At 36.1% G+C, this 12,347-nt stretch overlaps 1 protein-coding gene and 1 long non-coding RNA gene across 4 annotated transcripts in view; one reads left to right on the forward strand and one right to left on the reverse strand.

Moving 5' to 3' along the window:
* LOC112814987 (uncharacterized) overlaps positions 1-12,347 on the forward strand; it is a 58,437-nt gene that overhangs the window by 4,102 nt on the left and 41,988 nt on the right. The window lies entirely within an intron of this gene.
* FNIP1 (folliculin interacting protein 1) overlaps positions 1,543-12,347 on the reverse strand; it is a 153,951-nt gene continuing 143,146 nt past the window's right edge. For all 3 annotated transcript variants that reach the window (XM_025860762.2, XM_025860765.2, XM_073878627.1), the window contains 3 exons: positions 10,982-11,179; positions 6,697-6,812; positions 1,543-4,478 (listed from right to left, as the gene is read on the reverse strand). In XM_025860762.2, the coding sequence (XP_025716547.1) occupies positions 4,400-4,478; positions 6,697-6,812; positions 10,982-11,179 (393 nt within the window). In that variant the 3' untranslated portion in view covers positions 1,543-4,399. The remainder of the gene's footprint in view (positions 4,479-6,696; positions 6,813-10,981; positions 11,180-12,347) is intronic.

Consider the following 12,347-nt stretch of genomic DNA (forward strand, 5'->3'; position numbering starts at 1 on the left):
AAGGGATGTCTCAAAGGTTAAACCTAGAACAAACAAGACCAAGTCCATGGTCTGCACTCCAAAGCAAGGATAAGAAGCACTACTAGACTCTCTAACCTCTACCTTTTTACTCAAAGCTACAATTCCCAGCTCCCCCGCCCTTGCACCTCCACCTCAGGTTTGGTTCCATGTGCCATCCTAACAGCAAAAACAAACGAACACCAGATGATCTTTTACAATACATTTGTCACCACATACTAGGTGGAAACCATTCTGGTCTGAGAAACAAAACAAACCCTCATGGAAAGACTGTGTGATCTCAGATTAAAGTCTGTGTTTCAGATTCTTACTACCAAAATCACTCCTCTATGCTTCTCAGAAATGTTCCAAGATTTCTCTGAATTTGTATGTGGGAACAGTGCATATCAACACAGGTACCAGTTATAAGCCTCTAAAATATCTGATGAATGCTTCCCAAATACTTGACACTTCCTCTCTGCTTTAAAATAGTGCACTTATTTTCTTTGGTCAAATGTAAGAGTGATATATATAAAATGATATGAAAACAGGCACTACAAAGAGCCACTGGTCTAATTCTTCCTCTTGACATAACTCTGCCCAAATCAACTGGCCTGAGTAACTTAAGTTGGCATCTCAACAGCCTACTCAGGGCTGAATCACTGCTGCAGAGCAGGCACTCTGGACTGATGAAAGAGCTTACTTACCCTATAATGAAGATGAAGAGGACAGACTTGCTCAGAGTCACATGCAAATCAGTGAACAAACCAACTGGCCGATATTTGGTTTAATTATAAAGTCAATGGTGGGGTGCCTGGGTGGCTCAGTTGGTTCAACGGCTGCCTTCGGCTCAGGTCATGATCCCGGGGTCCTGGGATCAGGCCCCGCATCGGGCTCCTTGCTCCATGGGGAGCCTGCTTCTCCCTCTCCCTCTGCCTGCCTCCCGCTCCCTGTGCTTGTGCTCTCTCTCTCACTCTCTCTGTGTCAAATAAATAAAAATCTTAAAAAAAAAAAAAGTAAAAAAATAAAGTCAATGGTAATTTGTACTGAATACTATGTTCTTAACTGGTTTACATGGCTTCTTCTAGGTTTTAAATAAATTATAGTTTGTTTTCAGTTAAAGAAATTTTCTATTTGTCATCATGAGGAACAGGTCAAATGGAACATTATACCAGTATATTTTTTGTGACTATATTTTCATTCATAAGAACATAACGTTAAATTCTCCCCACAACAGCTGGGGGCCATAGTGGGGAGGCTGGACAGATTACCCAGTAATAGCAACAGCCAAGAATTATTGAGCACAGGGGGTGTGCCATGCACTGAGATAAATTTTTGACATTCATTATTTCACCTGATTTGCACAACCACCTCAGAAAGTAGATCCTACTAAATACCAGTAAAGAAATTTGGGATTAAAGAAGGACATTATGAACAAGATCACATATCTAGAAGTGCCACACTTGTGAAAAGAATACAAGTGAGCAGACACCAGAGTCCATATTACATATACCTTATTTACACATGAAATAAAGACCAACATCGTCCATCAAATTGACGTGTATTTATTGCACAAATTTCCCCTAGAACTGGGAGGTTATTATAATACAGGTGTACATTTGAGAAATGTATACAGAACAAGGAACAAGTATATACATTTTACATATCCCACCATCTAAATAACTTAGAGAAAGCAGAACAATCTCATAAGACATCCACCAGAAGTAGGCATTGTGTAAAATCTTTTTTTTTAAAGTGATCATCCCCAGTGTATGCCAATTGCAACAAAATAAAATCTGTGCTAGTATGTTTATTGCACTTAACATTTTCAAACTCAATATTAAGACATATTAATAAAAGCCAGTAATATTTCAAATCAAACCAATTAGTTTATATACAAGGAAAAATTAGTTTTAAATCTATAATGTAAAAGATCCCTTTTTCATTTCCTGTTGCAAGTTTTTTTTTATTTCCTGTTGAAACAAACAGGTTTTTAAAATATGTAACACATATTTGTACCATAGGAAGTTGAAAAAATTATTTTGAACAGGCCAAAACTTTTCACATTCATCATAATGATCACACTTTAAAGAAGTAGCAGCTCATTCCTTGGGCTTTGTGTAAGGAAAAACAAGACTATGATGAAGGTAGTAGAAATTACAGAGGGTTAGGAATTATAAAACTCAGGAATCCTATAAGGATTAATGATTCTATAAGAAACTATAGGCCTCTTCCTTCTGAGCAAATCTTAGTTTTATTATTTTTTTGAAGATTTTATTTATTTGAGAGAGATAGTGAGAGACAGCATGAGTGGAGAGGAGAGGGAGAAGCAGGCAGGACCCCAGGATCATGACCTGAGCCGAAGGCAGACAACCAACTGAGCCACCCAGGCGCCCCCGTAAGCTTACTTTTAAAAGTAACGGTAGCATGGGCCATCCATTTATTGAAGACTAGATTTCCTAAATGACAGAGATTTCAAACAAGACTTCAAATAGTTTGACGATTAATTAAAAAAAAGGAACAAGCAAAAACAGACATTATCTACCTGGTACATACCATTCTCAACTACAGTCAAAAAATAATGTACAATGGCCCACCTACTAATCTGTCTATATTCTGAATTCTGCCAAAGAGACTGATTCATAGAATTCCAAACAATAAAAGAGGGAAGAATTTCAATAATGAAAAGAAAATTAAGCCAAAGAAAACATCCATAAATACTCTTTGGCAGCAAGTCATCCACAGGAGACTCAGGTACTAACTGGGACCAGCTGATAGGACGCAGGGGCAAAAGTGATTGCAGGCACGATTTCAGGTTTACACTCCATCAAAACAACCATTTCTTGTCTAGTTGGAGATTTCTTGAACACATAAAGAACAAGGCAAAATGTGACCCAACACTATAAATTCAAGGCCAAAGACTAAACAAACCACAGAAATTTTCCTTAATTACTAAAAATTCAAACAGCAAGAATGAATGTATTATACAGTAATTATACTTAGTAAGAGAATAAACAAGTGGGCTTTTAAGCTAATCAATTAATTACGATGAAAATAGTCCATGAAAGCAGAAACCAATTTCACGTCTAGCATTAAAAGTATCTTAGATCAGATAAGTAAAGAATAAACTATAATGTAGTATTCAAGTAAACTGAGGTAGTAGAGCATATTGAAAACTTTATCTACCCATCTTTCTATTTACATTACTTACAAGAGTTTGGTTCCATATTAGCCTTTCTCATAAGCAACACTCGACAATATATACAAAAACATTAACAACTGAAAAGTGAAAGTATTTGAAAAAAAATTAGGTTTTGGAAGGGAAGGGCTGTTAGAGAAAAGAGAATAATTTTAAGAGGTAAAATGAGCTCTATTAGTGTAAACTGAATATTATGAAGCAGTGAAACAAATATTCAGTTCCTGTGGGTTCAAGAAGGGCTGATAGTGAAAGCAAAGGCCTTGGCTACCTGAGCACTTTTAAAGAAAATAGTATTATTTTTCCCAATGCTTTGGTGTAATTTTTAATCCTAATTTTCATTTATTAAATTAGATGCAAATATGTAAATATTAACATTTTTAAGAATTAGCTTATACTTATAAACAAAACAAATGGTATAAAGTAGTATTCTTATTTTGGGAATCTACATTCCTCAGCCTTAAAAAAAGATTGGTTTTAGTTATATTTTAGGGTGTGTGAACAGAAAATTCCCCAGAGAGTAACATTTAAACACTATTTACAATTTTTACTAGTTGAAAATATTTTAAAAAAAGGTATGTTTACCAATCAATCTTGTATTTCTACCACTGCTTTTTTTAAAAAATAGATACATATGTACACTTGGGTGGACAACATACACAAATTTACACTCATTATCCTGGATTTACTATAACTAACAGGCTGTTTAAAATACTTTGAGAAATACCCCAAAATTACTATTTTGAATTGAAAAACAAAAGAACAAATAATCAAGCTTTTATAGATCTATCCATACCTTAGAAATAAGGAATTAAAACTAATGAAATGACTATTGCTGAGCCATTTAATCGTGAGACATCCATTGCTATTTATGAGTATGGCAACACGGGAGTGATCATATGAAATTCCTTGATGTTACTCACTTAGAAATTTCTACACTTTGGCTTTTTCAAATGCTTTCCCTCAAAATTATTTATGCTGTTTTAGTTTCACTTGGTTAAAAGAATACCACCCCCCAAAAGTCCAACCAAAAGGAAAAAGCAATCCAATGATCACACAATATGTACTGCAACGCAGAATACCCAGGCATTTGACTCATTCAGTCGAAGACTAACAGGGAAAAACACTGCCATAAATGAATGTTGCAACTACTTCCTTGGTTTCTGTTTAACTTTCTACCAAAGTTAATTTCTAACAGCCTTTATATTAAAGGAGTATCTGAGCAACATATGGAGAGTGAGTGCTTGCTACAGCAGCCAGAAGAGGAAGATCACTGGATTCAATCCTGAAACAAAGAAAACAAAAATCTCAGTTTAGGCTTTCTGTAACCAAGACATGGTCTTACAGGTAATAAATGCTACATACCATATGTCAGCAGTCAAGAACCTAGGCCACTCGGGCCAAAGGGAAAAGGGTAAGAGAGTTGAAGATCAAACTGGAAATGTTTCAGTAAGTAAAAACCAGAACAAAAGATTTTTTAAAAAAGAAAGCCACTGAAACCCAATAGTAACAAAGTCATGGATGTAGGAAAGCATCCCACTGATCTAATAGACCAGGCATCAGGGCAAGGGACAGTATCTTAAGAAATACAATAAAGTCTAATAATAGAATAAATGTGTCCACCCATACTATTTTGGATACAAATGTTTTTATACATGTACTTGGGGGCGCCTGGGTGGCTCAGTCAGTAAAGCATCCAACTCTTAGTTTCGGCTCTGGTCATGATTTCAGGGTCGTGAGATAGAGCCCTACACTGGGCTCTGCACTCAGGGCAAGTGGAGGCCAATTGAGATTCTCTCCCTCTCCCTCTGCCCCTATCCCCTCATGCATGCACTCTCTCTTGTGCTTTCTCTCTCTGAAATAAAATCTTTAAAAAAAAAAAAAAGTACTGGGAAGAAGTAATGGGAGCTGCAGCTGCTGCTTTTCTTTGTAATGGAAGCTTCTTAAAAATACATCCTACCATGAATAATTTATAGGAAAAAAAGTGGCCATTAAATATAGAAAAAGTTATGTAGGCTTATTCACGGTTAGAGAATAAATCTGAATAAAATCACATTACATTTTTTCAGCTAGCTGCTTGACAAAGATGAAAAAGCTTGGTAATAGCCAGCAGTAGGAAGAGTGTGCTTCCTGCTGTCTGTGAGAATTTATTCTGATACTTTTTGGACAACCTTTAGTATTATCTATCACAATAACAATATCCATCAAAAATTTAATACACATGTCCTTTAACCAAAAATTCTACTTCTAAGAATTTATCCTACAAACTTCAAAGATTTATATTCATTCCAGCATTGATTTGTAATAGCACAAAACCTAAAAATAATATAAATTCTACCATATAATGAAATGCTATACAACCATTAAAAGTAATGGGATAAATCAGTATGTACTTAAATGAACATTCACAATATATTAAAAGTCAAGTTGCACAATGATATACAGAAAGTAAACCAATTTATACTTTTTATATTTTAAAAATTCTGTAAGAAGAAACAATCCATTAATTGTGTTTGGGTGAGGATCAGACGTTGGGGAAAAGACAGTGACAATTTTATGTCAAAATGCACTAAAATTTGGTTATATGCATATTACATTAAAAACTAGTTTACATTTTTTATGTTTTTTAAATTTTTTTTTAAAGATTTATTTATTTATTTGACAGAGAGAGACACAGTGAGAGGGAACACAGCAGGGGGAGTGGGAGAGGGAGAAGCAGGCTTCCTAGCAAGCAGGGAGCCCAATGTGGGGCTCGTTCCCAGGAACCTGGGATCATGACCTGAGCTGAAGGTAGACGCTTAACGACGAGCCACCCAGGTGCCCCTAAATTTTTTTAAATAAAGGCATGACACACACAATCATCTATATCCAATCTAGATGATGAGGAATAATATTAATGAAAGAATTTAATTTGGTTTCTGACACAGTTGCTACTTGATGTTGGTTCTCTCTTCCTTCTAAAAAGCTTAATTAAAAGTTCTAGCTTGTTTCAATTTATGCAACTAGGATTTCAGAAAATAATTCACACACACACACACACACGAAGCCACAGAACATAGGCAAAGTGACTACAAAATATAATGAAAAGCGCTAATCAGTGTTTCCCACCAATTTCCTGTTCTTCCTTCAGTTAGCATTTTAAAAAAATGTCTTCTTCCCAGGGATAACTGCAAAGTAGACAGACATAAAGATAATGGAGAAGGAGTAATAATATGTAGATAATGTACTACCACCCACAGAATGGTGTTACTTCAGTCAGCTCATTTGGATGGAAGGGCAGATGCTGGGAATGATGAGTTTACAACGTGAGTAAATTACGAGTTTCTCAACTTACTGTAATAGTATAAGGGACAATGCCTTTCAGATCAGCGGAAGCCAAGGATCTGCTTTTATATGGTATAAAGCAACCCAACTGATAACAGTGTCCAACTTCTAAAAGGCAATTCTGGGGAATATTCTTTGCCTAAAGAAAGTGCAATAAGAAAACAAAGCCACAAACATACCCTAGAACCACTCCTAGCTCCTTGACGTGAACACGCATCTGTCCCCTCAGGTACTCAGACAGCATTTTGCTTTTGAAGTATAACTCCTGTAATCGGTCTTCAAGATGCATTACACACTGCAGTTAAGGGGGAAACAAGAACCAGGTAAGAAAATGGTTTCTAGCTCAAAGTAATGGCAAATTCCAAAGCATCATGTTTATGACAATTGTTTTTCCTACATACACGAAAATTTGGAGCACATTTTTAAAGCACATAATTTTATCTGAAGGATTGTATTTTTTTCTAGTTAATATCAAAGATTTAGATCCTACAGAGTTTTTGTTTTTGTTTAAATGTGGTAAATTATATATAATAAAAAATTTACCATTTTAACCATTTTTAAATGTACAATTGAGAAGCATTAAGTACATCCAAAAAAAGTGAAATTATCACCACTACACACTTCCAGAACTTTAAAAAATGTTTTTATTCCAAATTTGATAAATATAACACTCATAAATTGATGTTACACAGGAAAGGCTGCATTCTCCCATGGAGAGTTAAAGAAAAAAGTTAGCAATAGCTCACAGAAAATGCCCAGTAGTCCTTACTAGAAGACAGATGTTTCTAAGCTAGAACATTAAAAACTAAAACACATACACTTCCCTTATCAATTAATTTGCTCAATTTAATAAAATAGGTGATTTTGCATGTGAATTGATGCTATAATATTTGAGGAAAAAGCATGAGTTTCAGGTGTTAAAACATTGAATTCTTCCAGAGGATTCCTTTCCAATGAAAATCAACTTTTAAAACTACTAATAGGGGGGCGCCTGGGTGGCTCAATTGGTTAAGTGACTGCCTTCGGCTCAGGTCATGATCCTGGAGTCCCAGGATCGAGTCCCGCATCAGGCTCCCTGCTCAGCGGGGAGTCTGCTTCTCCTCAGACCCTCCCCCCTCTCATGCTCTCTCTATCTCATTCTCTCAAATAAATAAAATCTAAAAAAAAAAAAAAAAAAACTACTAATAGGGGCACCTGGCTGGCTCAGTTGGTAGTGTGTGGGACTCCTGATCTTAGGGCTGTGAGTCTGAGCTTCACATCAGGTGTGGAGCTTACTTAAAAAAACACCAGGGGCATTGGGGTGGCTCAGATGGCTAAGCGTCTGCCTTCGACTCAAGTCATGATCCCAGGGTCCTGGAATCAAGCCCCATCAGGCTCCCAGCTCAGCAGGGGGTCTGCTTCTCCCTCTCCCTCTCTTCCCACTTATGCTCTATCTCTCTGTATCATAAATGAATAAACTTAAAAAAATCTTTAAAAAATAAATGAATAAATAAAAAATAAAAAAAAACCCAAACTGCTAATAAAAACCCACTTTCTTCTTGGAAAAACAAAATAGAAATTATACACACACACACACATATATATAAACTGTATATATAATTTACATATATCTGTGAATTTACCATATTACCCTTTTTTTTAAAAAGTAGGCTCCACGCCCAGCACAGAGCCCAACACAGGGCTTGAGCTCACAACCCTGAGATTAAGACCTGAGCTGAGATCAAGAGTCCAATGTCTGACTGAGTCACCAAGGCACCCCCCATATTACCCATTTTTAAGTATACAATTCAGTAGCATTAAGTATAGTCACAATGTTGTGCAACCATCATCACTATCCATTTCCAGAACTTTTTTCATTATCCCAAACATTAACTCTGTACCCATTATATAATAACTCCTCATTCCCTCCTCCCCCAAGCCCTTGGTAATCTCTACCTACTTTGTCTCTATGAATTTGCCTGTTCTAAAGACCTCATTTAAGTAGAATCCTATAATATCTGTCCTTTTCACATATTCTACTTAGCATAATGTGTTCAAGGTTCATCCATATTGTATCAGAATGTATCAGAAATTCATTCCTTATCTTGGCTGAACTATTCCATTCTATGTATTATACCACATTTTGTTTATCCATTCATTTGTTAATGGACATGAGGTGTTTTCAACTTTTGGCTATTTCAAATAATGCTGCCATAAACATGATGGTACAATTTTTTGAGTCCCTGCTTTCAACTGTTTTGAGTATAAACCCATAGGTAGAATTGCTGGATCACAGGGCAATACAATGTTAAACTTCTTGAAGAACTGCCAAAGTGTTTTTCACAGCAGCTGCACCATTTTATATTCCCACCAGCAATGCACAAGGGTTCCAATTTCTCCACAGTTTGGCTAATACTTGTTGTTTTTGTGTTTTTTGTCATAGCCACACTTATGGGTGTGAAGGAGTATCTACCTCACTGTGGTTTTGATATGTACTTTCCTGAAGATCTTTTCATATGCTCATTGACCATGTCTACACTTCTTTAAAGAAATGTTTATTTGCCTATTTTTATTTTTTTATTTTTTTTAAAGATTTTATTTATTTGAGAGAGAGAATGAAATAGAGAGAGAGAGAGCACGAGAGGGGGGAGGGTCCGAGGGAGAAGCAGACTCACTGCTGAGCAGGGAGCCAGATGCGGGACTCGATCCTGGGACTCCAGGATCATGACCTGAGCCGAAGGCAGTCGCTTAACCAACTGAGCCACCCAGGCACCCCTTTTTTGCCTATTTTTAAATTGAGTTGTTCTTTGTTACTCTGGATACCAATCTCTTTGAACATATATGATTTACAAATATTTTCTCCTGCTCTGCAGATTGTCTTTTCACTTGTTGATAGTGTCCTTTGGTGCACAAAAATTTTGATTATTGATAAAGTCCCATGTATCTGTTCTTTACTTTTGTTACCTGTCCTTTTGGTGTTAAATCCAAGAAATCCCTGCCAAATCAAATGCCATAAAGATTATCCCCTATGTTTTCTTTGAACAGTTTTGCAGACAGTTTAAGCACTTAAGTTTCAATTTAAGTCAGATTCAAGTTTGAGTTCATTTCTGTACATGCAATAGGTAAGGGTTCAACTTCATTCTTTTACATGTGAATATCCAGTTTTCTCAGCATGGTTTATTTCAAGGGCTCCTTTCCTCTTTGAATGGTCTTGGCTCCCTTGTCCAAAACCAACTGACCATATAAGTAAGGTTTTATTTTTGGGCTATTATATTCTTTTGGGCCTTATGTCTGTCCTTATGCCAGTATCACACTGTTTGATTACTGTCACTTTGGAGTAATTGGGAGGTATGAGTCCTCCATCTTTGTTCTTCTTTAACAGTGCTTTCTTAACTTCCATTTTAGACTGTTCATTGCTAATGTATGTAAATGAAACTACCTTTGCATGCTGATTTTGTATCTTGCAATTTTGCTGAATTCATTTTTAGCTCTATCAGTTTTTTTGTGGAATCTTTAAGTTTTCTACATTTAAGATTATGTCATCTGTAGAGAGAATTTTACTTCTTCCTTTCCAATTTGGATGCCTTTCATTTCTTTTTCTTGCTTAACTGCTCTGGCTAGGGCTTTCTAGTTAGTACTCTGACGAATAGAAGTGGTGAAAGTGGGCATCCATGTCCTGTGATCACAGGGGTAAAACTTTCAATATTTCACCAATGAGAATAAGGTTAGCTGTGGTTTTGTCATATGTGGCCTTTATCATGTTGATCTACAGAGGTTTTTAAGTAAGCTGTATTATATTTGTCCTAACAAGAAAAAGAAGAACTTTGAAAGTTGGAAATGGTGTCTTCAGTAAGAGGTTATTTAGTATTACGAAGAGTGTTCATTCTAAGTCCTAACAGGACAATGAGGCTCTAGAAAGCACTGGCATTCTGCACAAAGCTTGGGGACATTGCATGTCCATACCTTATATGAAACTAGTCAGGCACCAAATTCTAGCTGCTGAAACCATACAATACATAGACATGTACACATCCCCTTGGGCTGCCATTATAAAATGGCATAGATTCAGTGATTTAAACAACAGAGAATTATTTTTTCACAGTTCTGGAGGCTGAAAGTGTGTAGGTCAGGGTGCTAACATGTTCCAGTTCTGGCAAGAGCTCTCACCTAGGCACACAGATGACTGTCTCTGGCTCTGTCCTCACAATCTCTCTTCCTTTTTTTAGAAGATCCACTAATCCCATCATGAGGACTCCACCCTCATCACCTAATCTAACCCTAATTACCTCCCAAAGGCCCATCTCCAAATACCATATTAGGGCTTCAACACATGGATTTTAGAGAAACACAAACCTTTAGTCCATAACATCTTTTTTTCTGGGAAACAATGAGGAAGCTAACAGCAGTGTTCAACATAGGCATATACTAAATAAAGTTCAGTCACCTATCGGAGTGCTAAATAATTCAAGCCTTATACATACTTACAAAATTTGGAGACAAGTTATGTTTATAAAGCTGAAGAGTGGAATGAAGCAGGTTGGACACAAGACTGGAAACCAAGACTTCCTTTCCCAATTTATTATCTGTCATTCGTCTCTGGCTACTGGCCACTTGAACAGTCCATTTATCCATATCTGCTATAATACAGACAGCTTCTGCTATTGGTTCATCCAACACTGGATGCTGGAAAAAAGAATTCATCTTATGATAAGCAAATGAAGTTTTCAAATAAATGTTAATGAAAATAAGGCAAGCAAGAGATATTAAAAACAGAATAAAAGAGTATTCAATTCTGACAACTATTGCCAAAGAATCCTTGACAGTAGAAAATGGAATATTTAATTAACTCAGTAACAAATACCCTGAGATAACTCATAGAAATCATCACTGGGGGCACCTGGGTGGCATTGGTTAAGTCATGATCTCAGGGTCGGGCTCTGTGCTCAGCAGGGAGTCTGCGTGAGTTTCTCTCTCTCCCTCTCCCTACCCCCCCAAATAAGTAAGTCTTAAAACAAAACAAAAAAAAAGAAATCATAACTGTTGAGATTCATTGCCAGAACTTTGTATTTTTTTTAAGTTTTGATTTAAACACTTTAACATTTAAACATTAATATTTAAAAAACTGATGCAAAAAGAATTCACATGAGCAAGTCAAAGGTAAGGTTCCGTGCTAACTATCCCAAGTCGTCAGACATTAATTTGTTTGAACATCTCAAGGGCTGTCACTTGATTACATGAAATACCTTGCTGCTTATGTTCCCTGAGTTTTTCTATTTTACCATAATGTATATGCACAATATGGCTAACAGCAATTTAAAAAGGAAACCAATCGCCAGGTACTAATATGGCTCTCCCAGACATATGGTTAAGTCAGAAAAAAAAGTCATTAAACACCTAGACACACGTGCATGCAGGCACCCACATATACATATTATATGCATCCCAGTTATATTTTTTAAAATTAGTATCTATATCTAAACACAAATGTATAGAGAGAAGAATGAAAATATTCAAATCAGACTCTATCATGAAGATCTCTGTGAAGAAGTATGGAATATTAAGAGTACAAATAAGAATGTCTTTTTGCTTTTGTGTATCTTTATTTTGTGGGAATTTCTATTAGAAGCATTTACCTAAATGATACTTTTATAATTACAAAGTTTAAGGCACAATGAAAAATAATTTAAACATATACAAATAAAAGGCCCATAGCACATCGCTGTGCCCTTGGCTTCTCATGGTTTATACACAAAGACCAAAATTGACAATTAAGTACAAAGCACCATTATCAAAAAGAAATGATGGAGAAAGAAAGAAAGAGAGAGAGAGAGAGAGAGAGAGAGAGAGAGAG

This window comes from Callorhinus ursinus, unplaced genomic scaffold, assembly GCF_003265705.2.
Source record: "Callorhinus ursinus isolate GAN/ISIS: 27379988/994484 unplaced genomic scaffold, GSC_fseal_2.0 scaffold30, whole genome shotgun sequence".
In the NCBI taxonomy this organism is placed as follows: Eukaryota; Metazoa; Chordata; class Mammalia; order Carnivora; family Otariidae; genus Callorhinus; species Callorhinus ursinus.